At 36.7% G+C, this 17,054-nt stretch overlaps 1 protein-coding gene across 1 annotated transcript in view; it reads right to left on the minus strand.

The window, feature by feature from the left end:
* LOC126035238 (mitogen-activated protein kinase kinase kinase 1-like) overlaps window positions 1–17,054 on the minus strand; it is a 91,384-nt gene continuing 74,330 nt past the window's right edge. The window contains exons 8-20 of the mRNA XM_049793505.1: window positions 16,442–16,523; window positions 16,130–16,310; window positions 15,057–15,347; window positions 14,510–14,631; window positions 13,210–13,301; window positions 12,762–12,951; window positions 11,136–12,402; window positions 9,946–10,098; window positions 8,454–8,616; window positions 5,663–5,794; window positions 4,526–4,668; window positions 3,920–4,051; window positions 1–2,570 (exon numbers count right to left, since the gene is read on the minus strand). Coding sequence (XP_049649462.1) covers window positions 2,421–2,570; window positions 3,920–4,051; window positions 4,526–4,668; window positions 5,663–5,794; window positions 8,454–8,616; window positions 9,946–10,098; window positions 11,136–12,402; window positions 12,762–12,951; window positions 13,210–13,301; window positions 14,510–14,631; window positions 15,057–15,347; window positions 16,130–16,310; window positions 16,442–16,523 — 3,098 coding nt within the window. The 3' untranslated portion in view covers window positions 1–2,420. The remainder of the gene's footprint in view (window positions 2,571–3,919; window positions 4,052–4,525; window positions 4,669–5,662; window positions 5,795–8,453; window positions 8,617–9,945; window positions 10,099–11,135; window positions 12,403–12,761; window positions 12,952–13,209; window positions 13,302–14,509; window positions 14,632–15,056; window positions 15,348–16,129; window positions 16,311–16,441; window positions 16,524–17,054) is intronic.

The raw sequence follows: 17,054 nt of genomic DNA on the forward strand, positions 1-17,054 counted from the left end.
TAGGTACAAATTATACTATATAAAATTGGTTCAATGGAGTAAAAACTTAATTAAAATATCTTGATATATTTAAAATAACAAAGGATCCAACAAAGCCAAATTTCTTAACCCAGAGATTTCTGTAAAATTTGCTTGCACAGTAAGGTGCTAATAGAAGTTAGCCCTTAAGCCCCGGAAGTCTTAGGAATCCATCACATAGCAAATATAATTTCATTGTGAAAGTGAACTTTGGTAGAAGAAACTCTATTGGACACCTGAGGTAGTAGAAACTGGAATAAACAGCAGTAGATGTTATTTACAACTTAAGTACCAAATAACATTAAGAACACAAAAAATAATTACACAATACAATTTTCAGTCCAGCTTTGATCCAAAGAAAATAAAAATATTGCATCACATCTGCATGTTAAAAACACCACAATTACCAGCAAGTTGAGGGAAACACAAACTCAAACAAATACATTTGGACACCTAGAGGCAGTTTGAGTTTGAAATGTGGTAGGCATGGTGATCTACAAAGTAATACTGATTAGCTGAGGTTCATCAGTTTATACAGTTTACATTTCTCCCAGAAACAGCAGTAATCTGACAACTGATCTTTCAGTACATGAATTGGCAAGAGGGCATCCTTTAAAGCTTGTACATAAGAAAGACTTGGAAACAATCTTATTAGAATGAGAAATTCTAAAGTGGTCAAAAAAAGTCAAGTACAAAACAGAACTACCAAACTTCACATTTCAGTATTATCTTTTTAACTCTTCAACGTCTGCCAATCTTTCAAAACAAAGGAATGTAAAGTTTCCAAAAGAAACACATTCACAACTAATGACACTGCTTTTTATCAGTATGAGCACTATCATCCCTGTAAACTTATCTTTAAGATGTTTTACTTCTAATTTGTATTGTACATTTTTAATTTACTATAGCTTATTTAGTTTGTCTTGAGTCTTTGAAAATAACCAATTTCAGTCCAACAATTCAACTGGCTTCTGAAGAGTTAAAACATGAACAGTATTTTTTTTCCTCCAAATTGATTAAACACAATGAGCATTTGATTTAAAAAGATCCCCCCTCTTAAAAAGGCAAAAGAAAAGCTGCCATTTTCCTTCAGCATTACATGCATCAGAATCTAAAAACCTGCCTTTAAAATAATTTTAAAAGCACACCTGCTAAAAACACAAGTTTTGCACTACAGGTGAAGCTTTACTTCACATTTTACTTAACCTTGTTTTTCAAGTCCAAGTTCGTTTCTTGTTAAAATAAATACCTTTCTTATGGTAATATTTTTAACATTTTCAAATTAAATTATCACTAATGGCTACAGTAAATAGATGATGTACAGCAGAAGGAAAACAGCAGGTAAAACTTGTTATCAGTGGAGAATGTGACCTCAGTTTTATTACACAAAGAATGAGATTTGCTCATAGGTGGCACCTGCTTCCACTGAAGTACAGGACAAAGTCTCCCATAAACTTTAATGGGAGCTGGGCTTGGGGCCTTTGACATGAAACTTCTCTACACGATTTGCCAGAAGAAACTGCTATATGAAAAGATGACTCAACTTTTAGCACGATTCAGACTAAGTTGTTTTATGCAAAACATTTTTTTTTAAATAACCTATACTATCAGAGGCTGAAACACTGACTTGAAGATGGCATTTTATTTTATCCGATTTCCAGCAAAACTTTTTAAAACTCATGTCAGTAAGATGTTCCATGACACAGTTTGCATCTTTTTCTAAAGACTATTTTAAAAGATCACCTTTCCCTGAAAGTTAAAAAAACAAACTTTAATTTCAAAAGAAATTACATGACCAGCAGTAAATGCACAGTGAACCACAACTGCCTGCTCTTGTTTTAAGGAAGGCAAAAAATTTTTTTTTTTTAAGTATCCATCAACATTTGGATTTGTTACTCAAAGAACTTTGTATAATTAAAAGAGACAGATACAGAACTTCCTTTTAACCAGTGCTGAAAACTGACTAATTGCAGAGCCCTCTGCTTACATCTATGTGATGTGAAATGGAACAGTGACTGCTATGTTTAAAATAGATCCTGAGCCCCTCAGCTGCTAATATTGCTGAAAAAGTGCTCCAAATAAAATAAAAATCACTTATCTGCTAAATAATCATGCAGATTTAAGGAAAAATGCTTTTGTGCTCACATAGAGCCAGTTGTTTGAAAAGGTACAGTTTACAAGTCTCTGCACAAGTTGTGAAATGTTGCATACTGAGCTTAGGTAAAGATCTTGATTTGTCAATCACATACTTAGGTAGGGTCGTCCACTGGCCTTATATCCTTGATGTATCTATCATTAAGGCCAGCAGAATAATACAAGCTGCTGTGCTTAATTGCACTGCAAGACAATTATTGTATATTCAATAGCATCTTCTTAAGTATATCAGCCTTACACATAAGTAGCTACCATGTAGTACGGAAGACTGGGTGTTTCAGCAGCTCCCTTGATGGAGGTCTGTCCTGAGGTTGAAGTTCTAAACACCGAAGAGTCACATCTCTCAAACCAGGAGACAGATGTGAAGGGATTGATGGAGCAGTAGTTGCACTAGCAATCTGAACAAAGGGAAAATAACTTTTTTAGAAGTCAGTGATTCTTAAGCCCCTTCTCCTACCCCAAAAAACCTTCAACAAGCTAATAATTTTCAGCTGACTAGTTATATATTATGAGCTTTTATCCATTTAGCATATTTCCTACTGCAGTTTGAGGATTACATTACTGCTTCCATTTTACAAAATGGGTCTTAAGTTCCCTTTATGCTTCTTTCCCCAATAAAACATGCTGTATTACTTTTCACAGTCTGCCTCTCTCCTTGCACTTTTCTCTAAATTTTCCTCTTACAGCAAGATTCTGCAGTAATCATCTGCTAAACAGGCCATAAGAAAAGCTCTTATGCCACACTTAAGGGTATTCTTTAGTCTAATACTTGCCATCACTGTTAACTGGCATAGTGTAAGCAGACATTAAGATATATTAAGCTGAGCAATGTTACATTATGATATGGTTAAGCTGGGTATGCTCTCTTGCATTGTCTTACTGTATTTCTGCTACCACCCCAAAGGGCAATCTTTCTCAGATAGAAGCAGATCACTCCCAACCAAATTAATTTTCATCTTCTCTAGATCCAATTAAGCAAGACTGAAAACATTAGGGTCATACCAGCAGATTCACACAGACACAGAACCAAGACAATTACATCTCTTATGAGAATTCATTTGTACTTAATTAGAACATATTTGAATACCACTGTGCTAGTTCTGTTTTGTGGAAACACTTTCTTCACTCATGCTAGTGAAGATGCTAATCACTTTCTTCACTTGTGGCAGTATTTTCTTTATTCATGCCTACAGTTCAAGTAGATTTTTAGAATTAAATATACCTAATTGATTTTAGTAAGAAACACGAATGCCAAAATAGATGACCTAGAAGAAGGAGGAATAATATTCATATATAGCATGGCATAATGGTAAATATCTTTCAGCAAAATCTGAACATGGAACATCAGGTTTTTACCCAAAGGACATTCCCCACTATGAAATATGAATGCACACAAATGTTTTATGGTAGAAAAACTTCTTTTGCTCCTGTATTTTACAGGATTGTAAAGAAAGAATTCAAATATCATTCTTCTGCCTAGAGTCAAGATCAACTCTATTCCCAAATTTTTCTTTTTAATGCATTTATATCTCAGAACAGAGCTTTTCCTGCATATTATTGTGTTAGTAGCCTTTTTTTTTTTTAAAACAAGCAAATATCAGTATTGATTTTGTACTAACAGCTCCAATATAAAGAAGAGCCATTGCAACAAACCCTACTACTTGTATACTTTTCTAAAATTCACATTGCTGTATATGAAATTAGTCAGTGTCTTTTGTAGCATATTTGTAGCAACAAAGTACCTCACCTTAAATATCAGAGCAAGATGATTCGAGTGTTTCTCTGCATTCCAGGGAGGTTTAGCACAAGCCATTTCTATAACAACACAGCCAACACTCCACACATCACAGCTCCTACCATATTGCTGACCTCTCAGAACCTGGACAGATCAAAGCTCAGATTATCCACTTCAAAGTCTCTTAACTCTAAGTAATTTAGATTAAAAAAAAAAAAAATCATCAATCAATCAAGTACATTCTGATTAACATTTCAGGTTGAGAGAGTGATCAATGATGTAAATGCCATAAGATTTATACAGCTGTAGAGAGCTAGTAAATAAAATGCCTGATTAAGGGGCAAAGCAAAGTATCTTGCAATAGTTAGCTTTTGACCAAATGGTCATTTGAGCTTTAATAACAATACTTATTATGTATCTTATAACAAATTACTTAGAACAACTTTGACAGCAAGAAAGAAATATCATTATCGCCATGTTGGCATCATTCCTATTTTTTAGAACAAGTACATTTAAAACACATTTGAAGCATTTACAGCAATTTTCTGTTATTTGGCTGTATGAATTAGCTTAAAGAGTACAAACTTTTTGAAGTAACTTCCAAAACTGGTTTCTTACCTCTGGTGCCATAAATGCAATAGTTCCCAACAACTGTCCCTGAAACTCCCCAGCACCAGTTCCTTTTGATGCCAACCTGGCTGCAGCTCCAAAATCAGCAATTCTTAATCTATGACCTGTGCTGTCAATTAGCAAATTGGCACCTGTCAACAGCATAATAAAAATACTGCTAGTTGGCTTTTTATTAAAGGCAAAAGGATGAAAAGACACTCATCCTCCCTCTGTTTCAAAGCTATAAATAAGGTTGATGGTCCCCACTCACAATATCAAGGAGATCTAAAAATCAAGGACAAAGTTAATAATGTCACTTTTCTGTTATGCCTGAATGATACTGCACACAGCTTGAGGCTGTCTGAGAGATTTAGAGAAGCAATCAAACTTTCAAAGTAGGGCAAACACAGGATTCTGGAACAATACCTGGAGATGGAATAATGAAAGAAAACGGTGACCTAAAATCCTGGAGGTTTTCATTGCCTGCAGCTCCCTGTGAAATTTAAACTTATTTCATCCTGAAGCAACTTTGACTTGTCCTGAAGAAACTTACAGAGCAATTGAAAGTTTTCCTATTTTAAGGAGAAATATTAAAAGGCAAATATTTGCCATTGCTATGTTGCTACTTATCTGGATATCTCTCCAGTTTATGGACAGCTATAGTGACATTACAGGGAGAAGTTTAATAAGACTGATATTTCCCAACAGAGTCCACATCTTGTTCATCAAACAGTACAACTGTGTTTATGTTCAATTAGGATGAAGGAAAAAAAACCCATCATAATATTCCTATACATTAGAAACATGACCTCTGTATTTTGGCTTATTCACAGATTTTACTATTATTTCAGGGTATTTACATTAATTTAACTAACAATCTTTAAAGCTATATGGCAACTTCATCATTTTTTTTAACAAATTCAGAAAAGAAATTTTTCTAAACCACTGGCACAGGTAGCAAGTATCCCCAAGTATACTATGAATGTTCTGATTAATTTCAGTAATTAAAGGTTCTTAAGTATGATCAGACAAACCCAATAGAAAAATCACTCTTGAGATGGTATCCAAGAGAAGCGATAGGTCTCAAGCCAAAATAGGTGCTCCTTTCTGAATATTCCTTTTTAAGACATTCTAAATAATTCTCACCTTTAACATCTCTATGGATTATCTGATTCTCATGGAGGTAAGAAAGGCCACGTAACAGTTGATCTGTGTAATTAATAATAACAGATTCTTTGAAGGCTCCGTATTTACTTAACAAATGAGCAACTGAACCTCCTAGAAGATAAAAAAATACAATTTATCAACACTTATATTTCATAATAGTAGAATGCAGCAATGCCTCCTAAAATTGGAACTTGGTATTGATATTCCTACTTTATAATTAGATTCCCCCCCCCCCCAACATTAAAAGTTCTATAGGCAAAAAGTAATATACTTGGTTACTTAATTACTTTTTACTTGGAACTGTACACATTAAAGACAAGTCTTTATGCTTCCTAATATTTTCATCTGTCCTTAAAAGAATGTACAAATCCCTTATTGTACAAAGTACTGTTGCTGATAAAAAACTACGTATATTTATATCTACATTTTGCACTAAGGTTTTCAAGTAGTATAACACTAGCTTTCTTTGGGGCAATAGATACGTGCAGCCTCCAGTAAGTGTTCCCTCTGAGGATCTTAATTTACTTTTGTTATCATCTAAGTACAAATATATAGAAGCAAGTATACAAGCAAGGAAAAGCAGTATCTTCCTCTGTTTTCCAAAAGTGGTATCTAGATCCTCAAGATTTTGGATTTCCATTGTGCCTCTCAAAGTATTCTAATATAATTTGGGCTTGAATGAGGTAAAGACAGTTCCTGACATTTCATTATCTAAATAATACTGTTTCAGAAAAATTATACTCAAGAGTTAAGCACCCTTAGTTTTGAGAAAACATTTTCTGTACTGTTGCTTGTAATAAACACATACTTGGGCTTTGATGTTACCACTTTGGTATTGCTAAGTGGTTTCTGCCAAAGAACATAAGTTAAGGTGCAATGTTTTCTTTTATAAGAAACAAGGATGTATAAAACACCAAATCTAGTCTTGGTAACTGGACTGCAACAACATAATCCCATTTGTAAAATTAATAAAGCTCCATCTTAAAAAGGTTATAAACTTTCTTGTACCTGCTCTGTACAATAATGAAGATATTTCACTATTTATTACTAAAATTACCACTTCATATATTTAAGATTTGAACATGATTTTCCCAAAGCATCCTGCTTACTCCCTATTATTAGAAATGTACTTCTCAAATGCCTTTGCATGTCACCTCACACAAATTTTATGAAAATGCTTGGGACAAAACCCAAGTGACAGGTATCCCAAACTTTCTAGCAAAGTTATTTTTAATAATAATTTAAATTACACAAGTACATTAAAAATGCAATAGTTTGATATATTTCCAACTGAAGTGTCTGTGTCTCAAAGTTTCTAACTTGTGATGGGTTGACCTTGGCTGGATGTCAGGTGCCCACCAAAGCAACTCTATCACTCCCCCTCCTCAGCTGGACAGGGGAGAGAAAATATAACGAAAAGCTCATGGGTCAAGATAAGGACAGGGAGAGATCACTCAACCAATTACCATCATGGGCAAAACAGACTTGACTCAGGGAAATTAATTTAATTTATTACCAATCAAATCAGAGTAGGATAATGAGAAATAAAACTAAATCTTAAAAAACCTTCCCCCCACCCCTCCCTCCTCCAGCTCAACTTCACTCCTGGCTTCTCTACCTCCTCCCCCCGGAGTGGCACAGGGGGACGGGGAATGAGGGTTGAGATCAGTTCACCACACATTGTCTCTGCTGCTCCTTCCTCCACAGGGGGAGGACTCCTCACACTCTTCCCCTGCTCCAGAATGGGGTCCCACCCACAAGAGACAGTCCTCCACAAACTTTTCCAACATGGGTCCTTCCCACAGCCTGCAGATCTTCACAAACTGCTCCAGCATGGGTCCTTTCCATGGGTCCTTTCCACAGGGTACAGTTCTTCAGGAACAGGGCTGCTCCAGCGTGGGTCCCCCACAGGGTCACAAGCCCTGCCAGCAAACCTGCTCCAACGCGGGCTCCTCTCTCTCCACAGGTCCTGCCAGGAGCCTGCTCCAGCATGGGCTTCCCACAGGGTCACAGCCTCCTTTGGGCACAATCACCTGCTCTGGCTGGGCACATCCACCTGTTCCAACGTGGGGTCCTCCACGGGCTGCAGGTGGATATCTGCTCCACCGTGGACCTCCATGGCCTGCAGGGGGACAGCCTGCCTCCCCATGGTCTTCACCACGGGCTGCAGGGGAATCTCTGCTCCGGCACCTGGAGCACCTCCTCCCCCTCCTTCTTCACTGACCTTGGTGACTGCAGAGTTGTTTCTCTCACATATTCTCACTCTTCCAGCTGCTGTTGTGCAGCAGTTTTTCCCCCTTCTTAAATATGTTATCACAGAGGTGCTACCACTGTCGTTGATTGGTTCAGCTTTGGCCAGCAGCGGGTCTGTCTTGGAGCAGGCTGGCACTTGGCTCTATCAGACATAGGGGAAGCTTCTAGCAGCTTCTCACAGAAGCCACCCCTGCAGCCCCCCCTCCCCAAACCCCTGCCACGCAAACTCAATAGATAACTCCTCATTTAAATTCAGAAATTGAGGTAGTAGTAGAATTTTTGTTCAGGGCTTCCAATTACTTTAATTGTATGACGGATTAGGTATGGAAAATTCAGTACTTGTGCCAGTAGGAATACCGTTTAAACTGTTCTGGAAGTAAACCTTTATACCAGTTACCAACAGCAATAAATATATAAGTTTGCAAACTGAAGTGATGCATGGAATATTTCGCAGTATGAAACTACATAGTTCAAGACTCAACTGATACTTTCATTTTCTTTGGCATACAGTTTTTACCTGCCATCCATTCAATAAAGAGGTTATATTTACTCTTCTCACATGTAGCACCCAACATTCGAATAATGTTAGGATGGTTCAGATGATTCATCATCCTTATTTCTTCTCTCAGTGCTTCAACTACTTCTTCTTGCTCAGATGATGTGTTCCTGACATAAGTCACCTGTTTTGAAATACGGTATTCAGATTTACCTTACATAATTATCAGTCCTGTAACCATCCCCCTTCACTACAGTAACAACAATGGATGTTTTTCTGTCCCTTTTCACCATCTGGAAATAGCAAGTATTCTTTTATCTCAAGTCCCTTCAGCTGAGACCATATATCTCCATGTGAGTCACAGAAAATTAAGGGTGATCTTCTGGAGAAATACCAACAAAAATCTCTCCAAGTGTGGCATGGGGAAACTTCCCTCTTCACTCTCCTCTGCTTAAACTAGGAATTTTTTTTTTTTTCAGATGTTGAAGAAAAGGAAGAAAGATAAGGCCTGAAACAGGATTCTGACAGTGATGTTATTTATAAGACTTTTTACCAGTTTAACCATACTACATGTTTCATAACTAAACCTCTTATCCCAGAAGTTGATGGGCAAAAAAAAAAGCTAATCAGAAGTCCAGAAATGGAACTGGAGCCAACCCCAGCTCTGATCCATACTAAATATGAAATAATAATATGCTGCAGAGAATTTCCCCTGGGCCTCAGAATCGTCATCATCTCTCCAGGAGGAACCTCAAGGACCACATGGACAGTCCTACTCTTTCACAAGCAAGAGAGTTTCAAAGGAGAAATACCTGATGACAGAAACTCTTTCCCTGATTAAATGTTTTGAAATTGCTCAATTCCATAGATACAAGTTCATTCTAGAATTAATAAGAAAATGTTAGGACTAAGATTCCCTCTATGTTGATATCACTGATTCAGACCTAGGGCACCTTAAGTGTAGAAGATTTACTCAATGTCTAGAACCTTCCAAAATCTTGAGCAAAGCATGTGCATTTGGGCCTCTTTTCTCAGTTACATTTTTGTAGCTAATAATTTAGATATTAAAAATACTTGCCTCAAAGTTAGCTGTTGGATCAGAGGAAAAAAGCATTAAACTAAATTTCCTCCGCTTAAACTGTTTTAGGAAAAAGTCTTGACAAGGGGAAATTACTTTTAATAGTTATCTTTCAAATAGAGCATCAATTTGGAATCAAGAGACCTGGACTCCACTCCTATCTCTGTCACTGATTTGTGAACAAAAATGCATTTGAAGAACTATGAAAGAAAAGGGACATATAAAAAAAGTACTTCCCCCCCCCTTTTAAGGAGAAGTAAAAGGAACCGAAAACATTATGTTAATTCCATGCACATAAAGACTTTGTATTATGTATCATGTGAGTACACACGATGGAGAAGTAGGGAACAGAAGTCTGTGAGAGCAGAGCACTTTAATATTTCAAGGAAATATTGAAGAACAAGCACAATGTATTCAAGAAAGTGAAGTATTTACCTGTTTTACAGCCATTAATGTCCCTGTTCCTACATCTTGAGCTTGGTAACAGGAAGAGAAAGCTCCAAGACCAATTTGCTGACCTTTAAGCCATTCTGCATCTTCTCTGTAATGGTGTTTTGCTTTGATATGTCTAGACAGGGTTTCTAGTGTCTGCAAATTAAATTCCAAATATATCCCATGTTTACTAATATGCATCTAAAATGTAGACATTCTGGAAGGTTATGAAACATCCAAGTTTATATGCCTCTCCTCTCCCTTAGTTATTTGTACTGCACATTATATATGTTTCAGTTGAGACCAGAACACCAGTGTATTCCTTAATCCACATATTCCTACTGTATGTAAGAACAGAGAGCCTCCTCTGTGTTACTACCTGAAGGTGAAAGGCAAGATGTAAGGACACAAATAGGAGCAAGACTTTTTTCTATTCTTGATCTCATGTCTAGTCAAGGCTTTAGTCAACACAAAATCATGTTTTCTACTTAATTTATTTCTGTCATTTTATGCTTCACATGTTGTTACCTCATGCAAAGGATCACAAAACCCAACATTTCATTCCTCTTTCTAGTAACTCTAAGTCTGTTACCTTTCCTAGGCATGCAGCCTCACAAGCTTCCAGCACCTATCTTACTCTCAAGTCAATACACTTAACCATTTTGTGAGCTTTTATAAAATACTCCTTTCTTTCTCTATTCTTATTTCTTATGCTTTTGTCTATTTGCAAAACAAACACCTTTTTTCTGATTTCTAAAGTATCTCACATCTCTCTCAAGATACGCTGTCAGCAAGATCTCTTCCTACTCTATCTGCCTTTTCTTTCAGAAACTAATTTGGTTTTGTACAATTGCTTTCAAAGTAAATCAGCTTTAAGACCCAGTACAGTTTTTCTCCTACTTAAAACCTTTGTTCTCATTTCCTGTTTCCCCACTTTTACACTTTCTTCTTTGCCATTTTAAAGGTTAGTATATGACATGATGTCTCTGTTTCAAATACTGTCTCTAAACTTGTTAATAACCATAGAAGGATTCTGTTAGCACCCTCAACTGGTAGACTATTTATACTCCAACTTCTAGGAGAGGGTATTGAGCCCCTTTGTTTTATATAACTTTGGAAATACAACAGCACTGCTTTATGAATTCAGTGAACCTCAGTTGAAACTTATGCTAAATTACCATATACATACTTACATCCTGCTGAATGATTATGATATCTTCACCATTTTCAACCTGTAGTTGGGGAATTATTGGCAGGGCGTCTTGAGATGATGACATTGCCATAGCAATAGCTAAAGCTTCCTCTTCTTCAGCTTCCATCTTTTCCTTGCATTTTTTATTATGATTTACATCATCTTTGTAAGTATCATCATTTTCTGCCCGCTCAGGAGAAAGAACTGCAACTTCAGACTTGAATGTAACTGTGCCATCACTTGTTGGCATGGAGGCCTCCAGCAGGTCCTCAATACTGGAATTGAGCTCTGCATTAACATCCAATTGACATTTCTCATCTATTGGTGTGAACACTGTCTCTTCACTTGGTATAACCACACTGCTACTACTATTGCCATCACACTGCAAAATATCATTCAGGTCAAGTGTCATACTGTTTTTTGAGGTTTCTCCCTGCTCGTTCACATCACTTGGGGTGGGTCGTGATGGCTTTGGCCTGTGTATGTGACTGGATGGCAATGGCCTGGCTTGGGTAAAAACTGGAGAAAGTTTCTCTGGTTCTTTATTTTCAGAACAGTTTCTCTGAAACTGGAGAGAAAGTTTCCTCTGTGTTTGAGAAGGTGAGGGGATTTTGCAGGGAATGAATCCCTGAGGTCTGAGTTTAGAGACATCTGTTACAGTGCCAGCTAGTACAGATGGGTTTGAAGGAGACAGAAACATTGGGAATAGTGACTGAGAATGACTGCACAAGGGAGAAGAGTTCAAACACTGACTGGGGGTTCTTCCTTTTGTTTGAATGGCTTGCTTCAGTTGCTCAGTGGTTGCTGATGAAACGGGAAGTCCCACAGCAAGTCCAGTCAGCATCTCAGAAGTGTCCTCTGGACTGGCACTCAGTTTTTTATCACCTAAACTTTTCTCACTTTTCCTTGATAACTGGACAATATTGTTAGGAGTATTACTTTCTGTAGCTTCTGGAGAGTTATCTGGTACAGGTAGCTGCAAAAAGTCATGTTGACATTCCCCAGAGTGCATTTCTTCCATGCCTAGCTGGATGGCGTCTGCAATTTCCATTTCATCTGCTATTGTCATCAGACGTCGACGCATCCTTGTGTAATGAGTTGAGCTTGTCACACTCAACATCTCTAATAGCTTTACAAAAACATGAGGCACTCTTGCCACCATTCTTGCTGCACTCAAAAATACTCTCCGTGATAATTTTCCAACCACTGAGTGGGAATTGTCAATTGACTGCAAGGTGAAATTTAAGAGGGAGAGAAGTTTCTTATACCTGAAAGTTAAAAAAGAAGAAAAGAAAAGAAAAGAAAAGAAAAGAAAAGAAAAGAAAAGAAAAGAAGCATCTTATAAACTGATATGCTCTAGTTAACTAGTGCCAAGAAAGCCATTTCAAGATAATCTATTTAGCTGTCAGTTCTGCAGTAGAAAGGAGACTTATTGCTGCACTGGTGCCTCAGAATTGGTTTCACAGGTCAGAAGTTAAAAAAAGGCAACCATTTACTCTGTAAAGTAGGTGCACTTTTGCATATAAATATACACTATTTGTTTACAGGAATTAAAACTACCAATTTTTGAAAAAATCACCAACAACACATTCAACTACAAAGAGTAATAGTCATATAGTTAAAGTACCTGTCTACTACAGTATCAGCCTGTAAAACACCTCCACAGACAATGTGGGGATAAAATTCACCAGGAAATTCCAACAGAAGTCTGTCTATTAGACAAAATCGCCCCAGTAGCGCTTGCCAGTTGCTAGACTCGGTTTGGGTTCTGAGAATACAGTTTAAGACATAATCAACACCACCAATACCAATAGACCCTATAAAAAAAGTTGATAAAATAAGGATTAGATATGTTCACAATCTAAATTCTGATCTAAAACAAGATCAGAACTATATCATACAGAAATACACAATGTGCACCCAAATTAACACCACCCTCCCCCCAAACTGCTGAGAGCAACACTGTTCTCTTTGCCATGCTGGCAAATACAGGATAAAACTTGTATTAAATTTAAAACACTTCAGTATATTTGCTTGTAATTATAATTCAGTTACACATGAAGAGCTATTATTACCAGATTTAAGTATTTCTCTCCCAACTGCCAGCTCTCCCGCTTGGCCTTTACACATCTCCAATAGCGTTGAGACTGAAAGTTGACTTGTTCGACTATAAGAAATTAAAACAAAAAACCCAAACAACTTTTAGCAGATGCTTTCAAGAAAAAACATTTTAATCATTACATTTCAATAATTATTAGCTTAGAATTGTGCTTGGAAAATTATTTCACATCACTTTATTCCTGTACAATTCTATAATCCTCTATCTGTAAGCTATGAATAGTTGTGACTTTTTTTACAAGGACGCTTCCAGAAACGTAATGTCTATCACTAATAAATAAAAAACCCAAATAGAAATCAGCTTCCTCATTTCTCAAATTCTTTGAGAGTTTCAGGCAATAATCTTTTTATTAAAAGAAATTAATTCAACTGCACATTAGGATCTCATCCTCTTGCACAAACAGGCCAAATCCAGGAATCCAGCACCATAAGGAACAGTTCTATTTCACTTATACCTTTAATTTCAGATTTTCTATTGCTAAACTATTGCCAGTGCATCTCTAGATGCAGTTTCAGAAGCAATGCTGCTTAGGAACTAAACTGAAAGAGACAAAAGCCCCCCCCCCCCCCCAAATTAAAAACTAAATATCAATCTCGTGTACTTCTGCATCTAGTTTACAATACAGCTGAAGAAATGGTTGGTCTCGCAGAGCAGACAGGGTAGCTTGGGAGAGGAAGACAAGGCCTACTCAAGCCAGAACTGCCAAATGCATTCACTCAGAATAGCCATCTCCTAACATTACACTATGAAGTAAAAAGTAGCAGTGTTATGTTAACACTTCATGACATAGATGTACAACAGCTTTTGTTGAAGTAGGAAACATACATATATATTAAAGATACAAAATTTGATGATTGGTACTTGCTGAAGGGTACTTGCTGACTGCTTAAAGGGGAGTCATGAGAATTAGACCAAAGCAATATCAACTGAGATGGAGGGGATGGTTGATGACTGCACCCAACATATCTTCCTTTATTTTAAGGGGAAAAAAGGCCTTATGCAAGCAAGGCATCATTTAAGATCCATAAGTGCTGGAAAAATATAATCAGGTACCTTAAAAACCTACATCTTTCAAGACAGAAGTTGGTTGGTAGCAACTAGACTTTAACAAAAACATTTATACATATGATCCACACATTTTATTTCACTGCCACCTATAAATGGTCTCCTAGTTCCATATAAAATAGCAACCAATGAATCTTCAAGACATTTCAGTAACAATCCAAAATGAATTTGAAGTTCATGAGACACCATACCTGTTGACATCTGCACATTTAACTAATATTGTCTCTACAACTGGCTTGAGAAGTTGCTGTAGTTTAGTCCTCTCTGCTAAAGTATGACAAGGAGTATATACCAGCATGGCTCTTAAGGTTTTCTAAGAGAAAGATAAAAACAATACATATGAAATCAAATCAGCTACACAAATTTTATTTTTTTTAAGAGTTGTAAATAGTTCTATATAAATTGCATTCAAAATATCAGTGAAATATTCAAAGAATAAACGGCTTACTATATATTCACTATTAGAATTAGTCATGTATTCTTTGAGATTGGAAAGAATCTGGTCATACAAGTATGTTAACACTTAGCACTGTAGCAAGCATTTCCTTATATTTGACCAGTGGAGTCATGCCATTTCACTCTTACTGAGGATTTTGTTCAACCTGCTTTGAGATGATGGTTAAAAGTCATCAGCGGTGCTCAACAACAATTATTAGGATTCCTGACTTCATATATCTCCTCCCTTTCAAAAATGAAGTCATTTGGAAATTACTAGAATATGAGTAAACAGCTACTTACTAAAGCAGCAACATATACTTTGTAGACAGGGTCGGCACAGACCATGGACAGCACACCACAGCAGGATTCTACCACCACATCTCCAGAGATACTGGTCTGAGATGACCCACTAACTGCTCCCAAAGCTCCAGCACTTGTGTTGTTTCCATTGCTACTTCCAGAATTTCCAGTGCTTTCACCATTAGCCAGTAATAGAGCACCACTAACATCATGGGAAAGACGTCTAAGTGCCATCTCTCGTATATTCCAGTTTCGAGAAAACAAGCAGCCAACTAACTCCATTCCAAATACCTGCCAAGGAAAAAGCAACATTACAGGAGTCAAATTGAATAATGCTGCAACTTAAGTACTTAAGAGCAATCAAAAAGAGCAAAGAAATGTTTCTGATGAAAGATCACCTTAAGAAGCCTGACAGTAAAAATGTGCCAGAAGGTAGTGTCTTAAAAAAGATTCTGTGATATCGTTTATGATGTTTCATTTCTAAGTCATCAGTTCTCCAAAAACTCTGCTAAGAGAAGTGGGGGAATGACTGTATGGATTGTTTCATTTGCTCTGAATTTTAATTATTCAGTATGGAATTCATTTCTAGACATTTATATAAACAACCCTGAAACCAAGGTCCAGCTATACCAGACAAAAGTTACAGCAGACATATAGGCAATACAAGTTCTCCCACTCTTAAGTATGTGATCCCTGCTCAGTTGAACCCACCTCTAGAGGTTATTTAGGTCATTTGGCTCCTGCAACCCAACTTGGGTAACAGTAAGTGCCAACTTTGTATTTATGTGACACCTGCACAACCAAAACTAGAATTAACAATACTACGTTTTATTACATGGACCTTTAATACAAGGCCTGAGATGAAGTCCAAAACTGAAAACCCCAGTGAAAACAAGACTGGAAACCCTTTTCTTCTGATGCAAGTTAAACATAATTCTTTCCAATAATAATCAACCATAAAGCTGATGGGATTCAGAATAAATTTCTGAATTATTGATTTGACAAATCTAGCAAAATGGTTAAAAAACCAATCTGTTTTTACATTTGAAGCTTATTTTACAAAGTAAAATTACCTGAATCCATGGCTCAGCTAAATCTTTATAGTCAGAAGGGATCTGCTGGACCCCATAATGAGTAAGGTTAAAATTGCTATCTTGGGTTCTTCTCTGTGATCCAACTGTAGATTGCTGCCGAATTTGTTGATGAACCACATGGAGAACAGAAGAAGAATCCACAGGGCTTGGCAATTCATGACTACAGATTAACAACAAATAACATGGATTAACAAATGAAACATTTACCGAAGTAAATACTTCAGCATATTTAGGAACATCAACTAAGGATCCAGAAACAGATAGTTTGTTATACTCAGACTGAATCCTTACCTAGAGAAATCATGAGATCTCCATTTAGACCTACAAAGAGGACATATAAGTGGCTCTCTGTTTCTTCTGCATTCTTCTGCCCCTGGAACACAGCAACAGGATAATATGTATTTCAGTTTTACAGTGCATAAAAACAGAAGATGGCATTATTATTTTTAAGTTTTACTGAAGAATGTCAGTTTCAGGATAAACACTTCTGAACTGAACCGAACCATGTGCAGAAACCTGACAAATACATGCATTTAAACATTTTTGCATGCAGAAACACTTCAGCTTAGCAATACAATTAATATTAAGTTATGCATTGAAATACAGTTCTTTTTGTGCCTCAAACATAAGCAATACTTTTGAAAAAGTATTAGAACATGGGAGATGGAATTTTATTTGTTAAAGCAAACTATTTATATACTTTATTTAATGCAGTATATAAAAACATATTCCATAATTCACTATATAATCCTAGTAGATGACTTTCATGCATTCTAATGACAAGTCACAGAGGGGTAAAAGTCTGTTCCTAACTTTGCTCTAATTGGACATGATCTTCTCACTCAGGTAAGAGGCTCAAACCTCTAGCCCTGCAGTTAACTTCTTTCTCAAAGCATTCACAAAT

Source organism: Accipiter gentilis, chromosome W (genome assembly GCF_929443795.1).
Source record: "Accipiter gentilis chromosome W, bAccGen1.1, whole genome shotgun sequence".
In the NCBI taxonomy this organism is placed as follows: Eukaryota; Metazoa; Chordata; class Aves; order Accipitriformes; family Accipitridae; genus Astur; species Astur gentilis.